We start from the raw sequence: 17654 nt of genomic DNA, 5'->3' as shown, positions 1-17654 counted from the left end.
AATATGAATATAATCCACTTAAATTTTTCTTGTGCTTTATACACTTGACCATGTATTTGAATTTTATAAGATTTTTAAATTTACGAGTGGTTCTCGATGAAAACTTGGTGGTCTTCTGCGAGTGTCCGCTTTCTTTTATTTATTATACCAAATACTTGTATATTTTTTGATTATTTATATTTTCTAGTTGTGAAAGGATTTGTTAATGTTATATAATATTATATTATATTGTTAATATATTATATTGTTAATATATTATATAATTATATTATATAATTATATTAATTATATACAGTCGTCCCCCGGTTAACGAACCCCCTGTTAGCAAACTTTCGGTTAACGAACCGAAAGTTTGCCCAAAATCCTCCCCCGGTTAACGAACCAATTTTCTTGTTGAATTTTCTTTCAAGTTCAATTTTCAATTTTTTGGTAAAAAATTTGACAAGGATTTTTTATGTTCAATTTTCAATTTTTTCGTAAAATTTTGACAAGCATTTTTCAAGTTCAATTCTCAATTTTTTGGTAAAAATTTGACAAGCAATTTTCTTGTTGAATTTTCATTTTTTGATAAGCAATGTTCATGTTCAATTTTTAGTTTTTTCTAAAACTTTGACAAGCAATTTTCATGCACAATTTCAATTTGTTTCAATTTTTAAAAGTGCATAAATCTCAGGTTTCAATCATTTCACCTTTGCCTATTTTATTTATCAAGTTGGACAATTTTTTGAATTTTTTCCCCCATTATTTCGGCAAAATCCACCAATTAAAAATTTTTTAATGGCGGCCTATGGGAAAACGCGTTTCGGTTAACGAACTTTTCGTATAACGAACTAGTTCGTACTCCGAATTAAGTTCGTTAACCGGGGGACGACTGTAATGTTAACGATTTAGTTTATTTGTATAATGACTTTTATACTTTGTATTAAGTTTCAAGCTCTTCATCATCATCTGATCCATCAGCGGTTCTCTGTGACAAGACCTGATGGTCTTTATTTATTTATTTTTACGATATCTTCACTTGAAAACTTTCTCATGTATATTTGTTTTTGTATCTTAAACACTGTAATAATAAACATAAAAAAAAAAAAAAAGAAAAAGAAAAGTTATATCTGACCAAAATTTACTCTTTACTATCATAGCAATCAAAACGTGTCAATAACCTAAAAATAAAAACCATCAAAAGTAGCATTAATAAATATTGACCCAAAAATTAAAAGACTCACTAGCAGTAGTAAATTGGTCAAAAATATATCACGAATGTAACCTCGGGCGCACAAACTCCGCTTACATTAAGTCTATAGACATTTTCCTAACTCTCTACAATAAACAACAAAAATTTTCCAAAAGTCGAAAAAGAAATAAAATTCAAATACCTCTTGGGGGTACGTGACGTAAAAAATGTCTTTCAAACGTCTTTTGAACGTTCAAAAGACGTCTTTTTTAGATCTCTCATTATGCCAGACCACTCCATGGATTACCAAAGGAATAAGAAAGTCGTCAAAACAAAACAAAAACTATAAAGCAAAGGTGATTTGTCTAAGTATAAACCATATAAAAATATATTTAAAAAGATAAAATTAAAATAAACAATTTTAATTTTACTTAAAAAGAGTTTACTTTTTCAAAACTAATCAGAATAAACTCGAACCAACTACCTTCTAAAATTCTCATAAATAAAAAAGAATATATTGATAAAAAAAAATGTTATCTGAAAAATTGAACTAATACTTTTCAAGTATAGGTTCTAAACTTGCTTCTAAAACTCAACAAAATTTTGAAAGTTACATCGAGGATTCTCATTACTCTCTAGTTTTCAAAGAACTAGAATACAAAGAACTTAAATCTGCAATTTTCTCAACTCCTCGAACGAATAATCAACAATCGTTTATATAAATACCTAATCACAAACAAAATCCTGAATGAAAACCAATATGGTTTTCAAACTCAGAACTTAGTAGAGCATGCTATCGTAGATATCACCAGCAGGATTAATGAATCAATCTGTGAAAAAAAAACTCTTCAGACTTGTCAAAAGCTTTTGACACAATAGATCATGAAATCCTACTTTAAAAAAATGGAAAAATATGGACTAAAAAACCAAACACTGCAGTGGTTCAAAAGTTACCTGTATAACAGACAACAGTGTGTTATTGCAGATGAAAATGACCACTCTTACCACACACTAAATTATTAAATTTAACATGCGATGTCATACGATACAATTTTATTTTACTCTTTGACAAACATCAAGGATCTGTATGATAATGTAAAAATAGAACTCCAAAAATTAAATTTATGGTTAAAACAAATAAGTTATCCCTAAACATAGAAAAAAAAAAATACTCGTTATTTCATTCAAATCAGCTAAGAAACACACAACCAAATATTTTACCCTCTCTACAAGTAGAAATTATAATCATTGAAAGAACTCATGAAACTAAATTTTTAGGAGGATGAAAATTTATCTTAAAAAGCTCACATAAATGCTTTAAACACCAAAATATCAGAAAACATAGGTCTACTTTATAAGGTAAGACCTATGTTGTCGCAAAGAAATTTAAAAGTTTTTTATTTCTCTTTTATACATAGCTACTTCATATATGCAAATATAGCTTGGGCGAGTACGCATTTAACCAAATTGAAAGTTTTATATCGACGTCATAAGCATGTTATAAGACTAATCTACCATAAAGATAAATTTACACACGCTGAACCCCTATTTAAAGAAATGAATGTGCTCAATATTTATCAAATTAACATTTACCAAAATATATTATTTATGCTAAAATTTAAATTAGGTCAAGTATCATATTGTTTTATAAATAACTTTTTTATAAATAACGTTAATAAATATAACACAGGAGAAACAGGAAATTTTATTACGTCATTCAAAAAAACAAAACTTTCCCAATTCTCAATTTCATATCGCGGCCTCTAATTATCCAACATACTAGTAACTAAAAATAAATTAATTTATAATCCAGACAATCAAAATTCTTTGAAAACAAAGTTAAAAAATATAATACTGAATTTAAACAAATAATCTGAAAAATAACTATATAGAAGTAGAAAAACTCATTGTTTACATTTTATACACTAAAAAAAAAAATTTCTATTATAAATAATTTACAAAAACTTAAACCGTTTCGGTATACGTTGCTATTTATTAAAGGATTGAATATTAGTATCCGTCTAAATGATATTTAAAACACTGCTTGAAATGCTTGAGAACGTTATTTGAAATGCTTTAGAACACTGCTTGAAATGAATTATTTACCATCGGTAAAAAAAGTTTCAAAAAACATGAGATGACTTAAATATGTGGAACAACGCACTTACCATGACCTGTATAATACTGGTCATGGTAAGTCTATTCCACATCGACTATTTTAATAACTTCGCTTTAACTCAATAATTTTTTTAAAAGAGATAAGTATAAAATTCTTTTTATTGAGTTAAAGATAAATGTTCAATACTTCATAATTTCTACAAATTTCTATTAAAAAATAATAAAAAAAAAAAACGGGGACAGGCAGGCCCGCCGAGAGCCATAATTTTAGACGGTGCAAGAGATATTTTTGGGCCCTTTACCCATAATTCTAATATTTTAAACTATTACTGTATGCTTTTGCTGAATCAATTGTGGTTTAATTCCACATTGGTTTTTGAAATCGGCAATTGTTCACAATGAGGATGCAATCTTGCATTACAGTTTTATTTCTAGCTACAATTATTTCATTTACTAAAGAATATTAATTTAAAGAATAATTATTAACCGTTTTGAATTATTGTTTTGTTTTTTTATGTAATTAGTTTTTCTTTCATTATTGGATTAAAGGATATTTCTGAAATAAAAATTCAGACTATTTGTTACGTTTCAACCATGTTCAATAATACAATAATCAATCTCAACAAATATACAAGTACTAATAAAAACAGAATTTTAACGAATAGTTTATTCCAAAAATAGTTCATTTACAAAACAAAAGTGCTTTTCTTGCTTTTTTGAAGCGAACTTTCGAATAACTTTGTCAAAATCAATTGACCTAGATATTGAAGATTCGAGACTCAACATTGCCAAATCCACTAACCGTCCTTGTAGCATTGTAGTTCTTAAAAAGTTTTTAATCAGTTTTAGTTTGCTGAATGAGCGTTCGGCGGATGCAACTGTAACAGGAATTGTTAAGAATATTCTCAAGCATACACAAATATTTGGAAATAGGCCATGAAAATTAGTTCGACTAATCAAATTTAGGAGTTCAAAGGGGCTTAATTGATTCGATCCAAAATTTGCATAACGGGTGATGCGGAAGTTATCGGACAAAATAAAAACGTCAATAACTTATTTATAAATAAAAAAACAAACTACTATTATATTTTTTTAAAATAAAACATTTATCTTTAAATAAAAATATATTATTTTTTATATGAAAAAACACCACCATCTGCAATTAATCTCAATTTTGCTCTGACGCCTTTCATATGCGACTGTAAATAGTTTAAATCAATTTCTTGTAGTATTAGTATAATGCGATCAATCAAAACTTGCTCTGTTGAAGCTTGTCAATCTCCCTCGTAAACTTTCTGTGCCAAATGTCCCCAAAAATTTTCAATTGGTCGTGCTTGAAGCACATTTGGGGGATTGGATTCTTTATCATTGTAATAGACATATTGGTCCATCCAATTTAGAGAATCTTTAGAATAATGAGAACTTGCTAAACCTGGCCAAAATAAATAGTTAAAGTCTCCATGATACTTGTGAATAAATGGAAGAAGTTGTCTTTCTAAACATTCATTAATATAGATTGATGAATTGATCGCTACAGTCTTGGAAGTGCGAAACAATGGCTCGGACATACCACGGTCAGATATGGCTATCCACATTAATAATTTTTTTGGAAATTTCTCTTTTCCTATAAAACGAACACTTTCTGGGCATGTCTTTTTGTTTTTTGTGTAGTATCCAGAATTTCCAGGCATGTTGTCCCCTGCAAAACAAAAGTATTTTTCGTCACCGATGACTAGAAGCGATTTTGTGTTATAGAGTTGGTTAACTAGTTTCCTGCTTCTTTTCTTTGCCTTTATTTGTTGTTCTATAGTGTATTTTAGAGTCTTTTCACGTTTTCTATATTTAAAATTCATTTTTTTTTTATTTGACCAATTATCGATTGATTTACACCGAATTTAATACCATTTTTCTCTGACTGACCTCTTTTCGATTGTTGACAAGTCTCGTTAATTCGGCTTTCTTTTCTCTAGTCCAGGATGTCGGACGATCAGGGTGCTTTCTATCAGAAAACGATTGAACAGTTTCAAGTATTTTTAGGTTATCATATATTGTACTTCGAACAAATCCTTCCTTTTCAAAATAATTTACGATCTTTTTTATTTTTTATATTAGGTTTATTTACAAAAAACATTTTTAGTCACTTTCGAAAAGATTCTCGTTTAGCTGCATTTAATCTCATTTTAAATAATTGTGTTTCAAATAATAAAGTTTATATTTTATAGAACGTTTATGCCTACGCATAAAACCACAAAAACTAATTATTATGCTCAAATAATGAAATTAGGATTTGTCCAATAACTTCCGCATCACCCGTTAATGTATAGATTTTAACTGTTTTATTTCCATTACAATATCTTCGCTAACATCTGCTGAATACTCTTCACTTAATTTTGCTTTCATTTCCAATGTATCCAAATCAATATTGAGATAATTCCACATGAAGCTAAACTTATCTGAAATGCTCTGTGCTGCTTTGAATCTTACAGTAAGGCCACCAATAATACTATCTAATACCACATAGAAAACAAATCTTCTAAAGCATGATTCCTCCATGGTCTCATCTTCATTTAAATCTGTAAACCTTGATCCTCTGGCTCGCCAACAACTCTGGCTCTTTTGCGATTTGCACCACCACGTCCTCTTGATAGTTTGACTTTTATATCCAAATTCATTGCAACATTCTTTGATTCTGATCAGATATCTTTCCATTTATTCCGAAGCTCAAGAAGTTGTCTCAGTAAGTGGTTTATGTTGTCCACTTCCACATCTAAAGTTGCATTTCTTGCTTGAATAACTTTGTTGCAAAAATCAATTGGAACAAGAATTTTGTACCATATTGATGACATTATTATGCAGGAAAATGAATTAATATATATAAGACACCTTCTACTTCAGTTCTTGTTTTAGAAGTCAAATTTAATTCTAAAAACTCTTCCAATGACAATTTAATCCCAGAAAGTTGTGCTGCAATAAGTTTGACACTTTCAACACGATCTGACCACCTTGTATGTGACATTCAATTTAGTGAGCAATTGAGGTGTTTTGATAATATCTCCCATCGTTTTGGACTTAAGCTGAACAAATTATATACTGTTTGAATCGTTCCAAAAAATGTTACAGCTTCAGGAATACATTCTGCCGCATCATTTCCCACAAGATTAAGTGTGTGACATCCACAAGGGGAAAATAGTGCTAATGGACATAACTGAAGTATTTTGGCTTGCACACCATTGTATTTTCCAGCCATATTTGATCCATTGTCATATGCTTGTGCCCTGCAATCTGAGAGATGAATGGAGTTATGTTGAAATGTTTCCACTACCATTTGAGATATTTCATCCCCAGTTTACATCTACATAGGTTATCTACATATGTTAGAAATCATAAATTGTTGAACGATTTCTAACATATCTACATATGTTAGAAATCGTTCAACAATTTCATATTATGAACTTTTTAATATTACATATCGTAATATGAATGTTGTTTGCTCTGTATGTGACGAATCTGGTGTTGCATCGACCATTATTGGGAAATGCTTAGCAGATCTTCTTTCTTGTAAAATATGCTGTCGAACCAAATCTGAGCATTCTGCAATGAATTCATTTTGAGTATCAGCTGATAGATAATGAACCTAAAGTCTTTTGCTATTTCGCTGAGATTCTTCCACTGATAATACATGCTCTTTAAGTATAGGGTCCCAATGTGAAAGTAACTCTATAAGACACAAAAAGTTGCCATTATCTACATCTCCAATTCGCTGGGAGGATCCCCGAAAAGCCAATCCACGTTCACCCAAAAATAGGATAACATCTAATATTCTTTTAAGAATATTGGACCATTTCGTTGATTGCAATTTAATCGAGCTTTCCAAGTAAGTTTTAATACCCTTTCCAAATAAAAAACGTCTTTCTAATTCTCGCCAAGCTAGGTAACATTCTCTGTGGACTTATTCCTTTCATGCTCTGGAATCCTGTTACACAACTTTTGCCATTTACCAGTTACTGCATATCCACCAGGTGAAGCCAATACTGATCGCGAACTTAAATTTCTCTCAGTAACAGAGCTTTTGGAAATATTACCAGAAAATAATCGACATGGAAAGCAAAATAATGCCTGTTTATGTTGACTCCAAACCAGCCAGCCTCTTTTATGAACTTCACCGTTGACATTCTTAAAATTTAAAATTGTCTGAGGAAAAGCCTGATAGTTAATATCTTTGGGTAATATGTTAGGAAAATCGACATGGTCATTTGTGACACTTTTATCACTTTTCTATCTCAGATTCGAGGGGATTTCACTCAAAAGATTACCAATATCAAGAAGGACCTGACCACAATTAGAAGCAAAAAGGCTTACAGTCTCAATCCCATTTGAATCATCTTCATTATCTTCAAACGTTTCAATTTTTCCCCATCAAAACAGTCAGTTAAATCATCGCTTATTTTATCTACATCATTTGCTTTAGAAACAGTGTCCTCTTGTTCATTATCATTGAGATTTGATGCAGTGACTCCAACGTCAAAAGCGTCCGCATACCCTTTTTTTCATTCATAATATGTTTTTGTCTTTCTTTCCTTTTTTGACATCCTGATTTTGTGAAGAGGCAGCATCGTTTATGATAATTTCTAAAATTAAAATTGTAAAAATGTCATGCTATTAAATACAAAATATAAAGAAGAATAGAATATTCCAAAAATATGCAATTAATTATAAGACATTATAATATTGCTTTACAGGTTATTTATTAACAGTAAAATAAGACAATTAAAACTATTACCTAATTTAATCAAGGTTTTGATTAATTATTATAAATAAAAGTCGTTACCGTTAGCAATATCAAAAAGCAGTAACGCTACACAATATTAGAAGAAAATAATTATTAGCAAAACCTTGAATGTACTTTTAAATTGAAAAGGAGAAAAGACTAAAATTTATCAGCTGCACATTGAACTTATAGGAACAATAGGAATGTACTTTCAATTAAGTCTGCATGAAAGAAAATTTGAAAAAGAGAAAAGACCCGACTGAAAAATTCTAAAGAGAATCTAACTAGAATTCTAAATTCTAAATAGAATAGAATAGAATTCTAAATTCTAAATAGAAATTGTAAGTTACAATTAATAATGGGAAAATAACGAGAATAAATAGAGGAAAGTATGGAGACATTTCAACCTAGATTCGAGCTATATTACTGCAGACAGCAACTAGTTAGTTTCTAGCTGTCAAGCTCTAGTTAGATTCTCTTTATAATTTTTCAGTGTGACCACAATATGCCGATCTTTTAAGTGTATGACTATCTTTTTCTAAATGTGCAAAATATGTGTTTTTTAAGTATGTCACTAATAAATTTTTGTAATTATTATTGTAATTATTTAAAAAAAAAGCTTTGGTTAATGGGCCCCAATTGTTCTATGGGCCCTGGAGCAGTGCACCGCTTGTACCCCCCTCTCAGTGGGCCTGGGGACAAGGTTATTTTTTTCTTTAATAAGTTTCTATTGTTTTTTCAGATCTGCAGCTTATTAGGACTCTTGCCCCGTTAATTTTTAAGAAAAATTAACTTTGCATGTAAAATCTTTTTCTATAAAAAAGGAAGTTGTCTCTTTAATGCGTAAACTTAAATAATTACTAAACACATTAATAACTTTATCTCTATCATGACATGCTCAACAAATTTTTTCCAGGTGTAATCATGTTTTTAGAAATTTTTAAAGCTTTTTAATGTTTTTAGAAATTTTAAAAAGGCTTTTTAAAAAATTCTCTCCCTTTCGTTAATTATAGCATACAATATCTTTATATATGTTATGCATAAATATCTATAGACCTTTAAAAATGTTTTACTTTGTATTCTAGAACATTGGAAAAGTTTTTTTAAAAGTTAAGTCTAAACGAAAGGATTTGAACCCACGCGAAGCACTTCAACCGCTTTAGCATGTTTTAAAAAAATACACCTTATGTATTAAGATGACAAGAACAATGTTGAAAAATGAATTTCGGAATAGTGTCGAATATATTAAAAAGGCTGAATCTCTCAAAAAAAAAAGAATAGTATTGCAAATAAATTTAATGAATATTGTCAAAAATAAAAAAAAGGAATAGTGTAGCAAAAGAATTTAATGAATAGCGTCGAAAACAAAAAAAAAAGAATAGTGTAGCAAATAGTAAAATCGGAATAGTATCGAAAACATAAAAAAGGAATAGTGTCGCAAATAGTAAAAACGGAATAATGTCGCAAATAGTAAAATAGGAATAGTGTCGCAAGTAGTAAAAACAGAATAGTGTCGCAAATAGTAAAAACGGAATTGTTGTCGAAGAGAATTAGCGATAAATAGGGTCAAACCCAGACAAAAATAGTATAATGCTGAAATTTGGCAGAGAGAAAGTGCACAGTCTTTGGATAGGCGTAAAAAAAAACCCAGTTGATTGCGTAACAGTTACATCCCTTTTGGGTCAATTTTAGGGGCAAAAAAAAGGTTCATTTTGACACAATGTTGAATTTTACACAACTTGTACTTAAGTTGCCTTGGTATATTACTTTTTAAAGCTTTTCCTTCGGAAAATTGTCTAAATCTCTAATTGGATCTCCCGCGTTATTAGGAACGGTTTTCATATAGTTTAACTTGTTAATTTAATTTCTATTGTTGGTTGATTGAGACACCTGCCACTATCTTCAATACAATCTGTATTATACTGGTAAGTAAAATATAGTTTTGGATGTTTTTGCGCATATTTGTTGAAATTTGTGGTTGCTGTATACCACATATTATCACTCTATAACTTTAACTACAATTTTGATTGGTTTAACACCATAGTAATTATCAATTAACTACTAATTATAATTAGTAAATATAATTAGTCTAATTAACTACAATTACACATATATTATTATTTCACACCAAATCTCTAATTTATTTCTTATTCTTGTCAACTAAACTTAACGTGAACAATTATGTTCTACATAATTTTATGAGTTATTAGAAAAAATTGCGCTTTTTTGTATAGGATTGTTATCGATATGGCCATCCCATTATTTCTTGAACGACGCCTGCAAATAGTGGTAATGGCAAAACAAGGAATTTCCTACAGGGACATTGCTAAAGCATTAAAGGTTAGCTTGAGGACTGTCACCTACACCATCAAAAGAGAGAGATAGAGAGAGAGACTGGGACAGTAAAAGACAAAAAGCGTTCTGGCAGACCACGCAAAACGACCATTCGGGAAGATCAGCTTTTGGTTCGGGCAAGTCTGGCTAATCGCTTCGACACGGCATCTGATGCAGCCAGTTACATGGGAAAAACGCACAGCATCAATCTGGCAGCACCGTAAGGAAACGCCTTCACCAAACTGGGTTGAATGGCAGAATTGCTGCCAAGAAGCCATTATTGCGGCCTGACAATATTGCGAAGCGAAGAGCATTTGCAAGGCAACACAAGAACTGGACTGTTGAACAGTGGAATAAAGTGTTGTGGAGTGATGAGAGTTGTTTTACTGTATTCTGTGGAGCAAAACGAGCGTACGTTAGAAGGAAAGTTGGTGAGAGATTTAGTTCTCAATGTGTTGCACCAACAGTGAAACATGGTGGAGGTTCCCTTATGATTTGGGGTTGTATGTCGGGATTTGGTGTTGGCCGGCTGTAACGTTGTACAGGCACTGTTAACCAAAACAAGTACATAGAAATACTCAAAACACAAGTTAAACCATCTGTCACCAAGCTTTTTGGCAGAAATAAGACGTTTGTTTTCCAACAAGACAATGCTCCCTGCCACAAAGCCAAAAAAGTTACTGAATACTTTCGAACCGCACGCATCAATGTGATTGAATGGCCACTACAAAGTCCCGACTTGAACCCTATTGAAACTTTGTGGGAGGAACTGTTCAAAATGGTGCTGAAAAGCAAGCCCAGCAATTTAGATGAATTGTGGCAACAGTTGGAGTCTGCTTGGCATGCAATCCCAATTGCCACAGTCCAAAAGCTGGTACAGTCAATGCCTAGGCGCATACAGGCAGTCATTGATGCGCGTGGTGGACACACAAAATATTAACATTTTTTTATATTTGTGTTGTATTTTTACAAGTGCTATGCATTTATATCATTTGAGTCATATTTGGTGCTGTTTGGTGGTGCTTTAACTTTTGCATAATAAAAATAAATGACTTTTTTCTTGTTTTTCCTGAGTGTGGCAAAGACTTTATGCCGCTACTGTATATATATATATATATATATATATATATATATATATATATATATATATATATATATATATATATATATATATATATATACAACTTTAAAAAGTATTAAGTAGTAGAAAATCACTTAAAAAAAATTTTTTTTTTTTTTTTTTTTTCCATTTCCAAAAAAAAAAAAAAAAAATTTTTGTTAAGTGATTTTCTACTACTAATATATATATATATATTATATATATATATATATATATGTATATATATATATATATATATATATATATATATATATATATACATACAGTGCTTCTAGAAAGTATTAGCGCACTCATATTATTTTTACCTAAGGGAACTTCAAATGAGTGTAATTCGAAAGCAATAAAAGGCTAATTGATAATTTTTTTTTAACTTATTCATAAAATAAAGCAGAAATACTAATTGTCAAATATATAAAGGATATTTCTTTATTATTATCTTGAACTTAATTAGAATACAACAAGAGTGATAAAAACAATATTAAAAAAGTGTGCAAAAGTATTAGCGCCCTTACAGTTTTTCAAAGTTGGTAAGAAAGTTTAATATTTTATGTGACCACCTTTGTTTTTAAGGCATGCTAAGACTCTGCGTGGCATAGAATCTATAAGTTTTCTGATTAATTCTTGTGGCAGGGTATTCCACAACTCTTGCATCTGCGTTTTGAACTGCACCAAGTTAGTGGGCTTGCTTTTTTGTAATTTGCAGTCCATCCAACTCCAAAGATTCTCAATAGGATATAAATCAGGTGAGCGAGCGGGCCAAGGCATTAGATTAAACCATTTTTTTTTCCATGTATTGCTTTATTGAGCGTGCTGTGTGGCAAGGAGCGTTATCTTGTTGAAATTGCCAGGTGGAGTTTGCCTTGAAAATGTCCATTGATGGCTTTAAATAACCTTCTAATATCTCTCTATATCAATGTATATTAAGGCGATCAGTGTAAAGCTGCGCCAGTCCATTGCTAGATCCAGCAATGCAGCCCCAAATGCTAATTGAACCTCCTCCTCTTTGAACTCTTGACATAAAAAAACGAGGATTATATTATATTTTTGGTTTTGTATCTCCTCACGACAACCCTTTTCTTGCGATTAATAAGTTCAAATTTTGACTTGTCCGAGTAAATTACCTTTCTCCATTGCTCTACAGTCCATGCAGCTCTCTCTTTGCACCATTTTCTTTGCTTGTGACGGTCTTTGATACTTAATAGTGGCTTCTTTGTTGCAAGGTATGATTTGAGAAGTTTTTTCTTCAAAAGCTTGCTAATTGTTGATCGGCTTACTTGATGTGCACCCAACGCTGTATTCAGGTCTGAGGCAATTTCGGCTATGTTTATGTTTGGGTTGCGTCTAGCAAGCATAAATGCTTTATTTTCGTCCCTTTCTGACATTTTTTTGGGACGACCAGAGCGACTTTTGTCTTTGACTGTTCCAAACTCATTATAGTTTTTGAGCGTTGTTCTAACGCTGCATTCACTGATTTCAAGTTGACGTCCGATTTCTTGATTGCTTAGACCACTTTTGTTCAGGCCAACAACTTGCCACATTGTTTCAATTGTTATGCTCCTTAAACCCATATTTTTGTTGTTGCAATTTTGAAGTATTAACTAACTGTATTTCAAATGATATTTCCGCCACTTCAATTTATTGTTCTTACATTTTTTATTGACTATTATTAATCAGCAGAGAGTTTTTAACAAAAATTAACCAAAAAAGTTTTTGTCAAATGAATTAAACGAGTGTGCTAATACATTTTAAATGAGTGCGCTAATACTTTTGCACACTTTATTTCAGACATTTTTCCGAGTAATCATTAAACTTCTAATTAACTCATAAAAAAAACAAGCAGGTTGACAATATTTGACATTATAATTAAATTTAGTTGGTTTTACCTTTCATTTAAAAAAAAAACTAGTTCAAAATTAAAATTACTTTACAATTTATACTGATTTGAAGTTGTCTATAATAAAAAAATTACGAGTGCGCTAATACTTTTTGGAAGCACTGTATATATATATATATATATATATATATATATATATATATATATATATATATATATATATATATATATATATATATATATATATATATATATATATATATATATATATATATATATATGTATAGATATATATATATATATACATATATATATATATATATATATATATATATATATATATATATATATATATATATATATAATCTATTTTCGACACTTTTCATTAAGTTCATTTGCGACAATATTATTTTTTCTGTTCCTCGACGATCAATCATGCGACAATTTGCGACATTCCTTTTCGACAATCAAATTTGCAAAAATCATAATTTTGCGACACTATTCCACCACACCATGTATTAACTGGAAATCAATTTATTTATACTTAATAACAAAACAAAATAAACAAAGAAAGGTATGTTTACAAAAAAAAATTTAACTAATTTTGTATTTTTAATTAACAATTGGTAGATTAACCAACTACATAAATACTAACTATAGATGTAGCGTTTTGTATCCACCACTCTCTCTCTCTCTCTCTCTCTCTCTCTCTCTCTCTCTCTCTCTCTCTCTCTCACTCTCTCACTCACTCACTCGATATTAAAAATATGTATAAAGGGAGGGGGGTACTTTTGCCCTAAATTTGAGCCCACACCTTGCGAGATCTGGGACCTCTATTTGTTCCACAAAATGCTGAAAAAGCATTGTAAGATATGTCTAAAATGGAAAAAAAAAATGACATGAAAGAAGTAAAATTATTGAAGATTAACACTGCAAACCAATTTACCTGTTGCTGATGTTTTTTCTAGAGCATGGTTAAAAATAATCAAAGTATGTAAGAAAAAAAAATTACTTTATCTGTAAAAGAAAAAATTTATTTTATTTATGAAAACATTTATTGCAAAGACAAAACAATGATAAAGTGAACATATGATAGTCGGTAGAGCACCAAAGTAGAACTAAAGAAATAGAATAACAACTAAATTTAAAATGTTTGTAATGCATAATATTTGCAGTTAAACATAAAAAATAACTCTACCATCACAAGATAACAAAGGTAAAGTTATAAGTAAAACGAACAAAAAATAAAAAAATTGAATTTAGTAAAATGTTAGTTTTTTTATAAGTATGATCCTTTTAATTAAAAACAATAATGTTTTCTTGAACAGATAAGGATACATCGGTAAAGAACACAGACAGTGAAAAATTGATTTTTAAGTTCTTTCATATTATAATTACTTAATAGACCTATTAATACCTGTGATTACTGGTAATTATTATGAAAATTATTAACTGCAATTTAATGTATTCACAAAATTTTAAATAAGTTCATTGAATCTCTATGGATCATTGAAATTTTAAAACTATATACAAATTGTTTTTAACGGAAACAAATGCTGAAGATCAAAATTTAAGGAGAGGTTGACGAAATGCAATTTTCAAGTAAAAGTCAAACTTGATATGTGTTTAAGTATGTTTTACCATTACATAATATGAAGTTTACGTACGTGGAATATAAGTTACACGTTCGCTCACGTTTTCTTATAAAGGCAAAGCTGAGACTTTTTCTCGCCAATACCTCGGTTGCAATGGTTGCCAAGGGTTTCGTGTCAAATACGCTCGAAGGGACACTAATACTACTACTATTAAAACTATTAAGTTCGGCAATGATATATAGAGATTCATGAAACTTGTAAATATTACACGTATAATTAATGCGGCTGGATAGCTCAGTTGGTTAGAGCGTCAGTTGGTTAGAGCGTACGATTCAAATCCTGCCACCGCCTACTCAGCGCTTGAGTAGTACTTCTGTCCGCAAAAATGTTGGTCAATAACGAACGCTACTTTGGATTAGTCTTGAAAACTAATTGTGGCTGTTTCTATGCTAAGCCAACTATATCTTCGGATGTAACATTGTATAGAAAAATATAGCAAAAAAATTCAAATAAATGAATAAAAAAAAAATTTACAAAATTTGTAAAAGTTATATGTACGACGAAATGTGAGAGGAGAGAAAAAAAAAAGTCCATTTTTTATAGTAGGACATAAGTGGTGAGAAATTTTTTTCTAAGTCACAGCCTTATAACTATTGGTGGTGAAATTACCTAAAACTCGCAAAAACATAAAAATAACCTATATAAACGCTCTAAACTATATAAACAACTAAATAAACTATAACAACCCTCTGCGCAAATCCATTTTGGGATCGTCCATAAATTACACAAAGCAAGCTTTAAAAACAAAAGATTAAAAGTTTTCCCTCGCAGAGCCTTAATTTAAATAAAAAATTAACTTAGCTCATTAAGTTTAATGAAAATCTCAACGTAAAAGAGCTTAATACCTCCTACTTCTTTTTTTTTTTTTTTTTTTTTGTTCTCTATTACAATATTTATTTACGATTTATATAAAACAAAATTTTATTACAATAATAAAAAATAACAAGTCAAGATATCGTTAAGAAATAAAATATAAAAATAAATATAAAGAACGCGGATACTCAAAGAAGACCATCAGGACCTGTCACAGAGAAACCGCTAATTGCTTGTGGATAAAAAAACAAACAAAAAAATAAATAAAAAAGAATATACATTAAATATATACATATACTAATATAGATAAGAGATTTTTAAAAAATTTTAAAATTTAAAAGTAGATTAGTATATTTTCAGTTGAAAAAATGAGTTTTTTAAGATTTTGTTTAAAAGAATCAAAATTACGCTCTTGAGAAAAATCTTTAGAAGTATTTTGAACTATACTGTTCCATAAAAATAGTCCGCGAAATGAATTAAAAAATTTTCCAAAATTAGTTTCAGAAAATGGTTGTCGAATTAAATTATTGTTCCTTAAAATATATTTATTTCTATCTCTTTGTAAATACAAGTTACGAAAAGAAACGGGGGATAAATGATTCTTGCATTTATACATAAAACAAAGAATATTGAAAACATTTAACTCAATGTATTGAGTGCTTTAATATCATATAAAAGAGGCTTAGTGTGAGCAAAACGGTCCTTGAAATTCATAAGGCGTGCTACATGTTTCTGTTGCCGATAAAAAGGTTTAAGCTTACTTTTATAAGTGCTACCCCAAGCAATGCTTGAATAATTAATATGGCAATGAATTAGCGAATAATATAACTGAATTAGAGTATGTTTATCTAGAACGATTCTTATTTTGTATAAAATGCCTATACTCTTTGAAATTTTATTGCACAAGTTAGCAATGCGGCTTTTCCAATTAAGATTTTCATCGATATATACATCTAAAAATCTTGTCACTAGAACTAAAAATTATGTTATCGATAAAATGAAATGGTAAGTTGCTAGGCAGCTGGTGCTTTTTACCATAAGGATGAAAAAGAATCCATTTAGTTTTATCAATATTTAATGATAGTTTGTTTAGTCTAAACCATTCGGAAATTTTGGCTAGTTCAATGTTTTTATGAGAAATAAATAAATTAGAATTATCAGCAAACATAATTGTCATTAGGTTACAAGCTTTTGGTAGATCATTAATATATATTGGAAATAGGAGGGTTCCTAATATGGATCCTTGAGGAACTCTACATGAAATATTTAACAAATTAGATGATACGTTATCATCCACATAAACAAATTGTTTCCGATTATTTAGGTAACTTTTAACCCAAATTAATATATTTCCAGTAATTCCGTACCACTCCAACTTTTTAAAAGGAATTTTGTGATCAATAGTATCAAAAGTTTTTGCCAAGTCAATGAAAACACCTAAAGTAAATTGAGAATTTTCAAATGAGTCAGATATATTTCTTGTAAATTGTAAAATGGCATGTGGAATTGTTTTTTCGGAACCCATATTGATTACTGTATAATAAATTGTTTATAGTAAGATGATTATAAATTTTATTGTACAAAATTCTTTCTAAAACTTTAGAGAATACAGAAAGTAGTGAAATTGGACGATAGTTACTTATATTCTCAATGTCACCACTTTTTAATATTGGTATGACTTTTGCTAATTTTAGAGCTTGTGGAAAAATTCCCTGTTTAATTGATATTGAAAAAATCTTAAAGAGTATATCTTTTAAAACATCAAATGAACTTATAATAATGTTGCCGTTAATACCATCAGGGCCTACTGCTTTGTTAGATTTCAACATTTTAAATGCAAT

At 29.8% G+C, this 17654-nt stretch overlaps 1 protein-coding gene across 1 annotated transcript; it reads right to left on the bottom strand.

Moving 5' to 3' along the window:
* Nucleotides 1-4563: 4563 nt before the first annotated feature.
* Nucleotides 4564-5142, bottom strand: LOC136080386 (uncharacterized). Its single transcript, XM_065797002.1, has one exon. The coding sequence runs from the start codon at nucleotides 5140-5142 to the stop codon at nucleotides 4564-4566; it is 579 nt and encodes a 192-aa protein (XP_065653074.1).
* Nucleotides 5143-17654: the final 12512 nt, after the last annotated feature.

This window comes from Hydra vulgaris, chromosome 05 (assembly GCF_038396675.1).
Source record: "Hydra vulgaris chromosome 05, alternate assembly HydraT2T_AEP".
In the NCBI taxonomy this organism is placed as follows: Eukaryota; Metazoa; Cnidaria; class Hydrozoa; order Anthoathecata; family Hydridae; genus Hydra; species Hydra vulgaris.
This window is presented reverse-complemented; position numbering and strand designations above follow the sequence as displayed.

Bases quoted from the DNA above. Each gene is read 5' to 3' on its own strand.
- LOC136080386 (XM_065797002.1), bottom strand. From the start codon at position 5,142: ATGAATTTTAAATATAGAAAACGTGAAAAGACTCTAAAATACACTATA.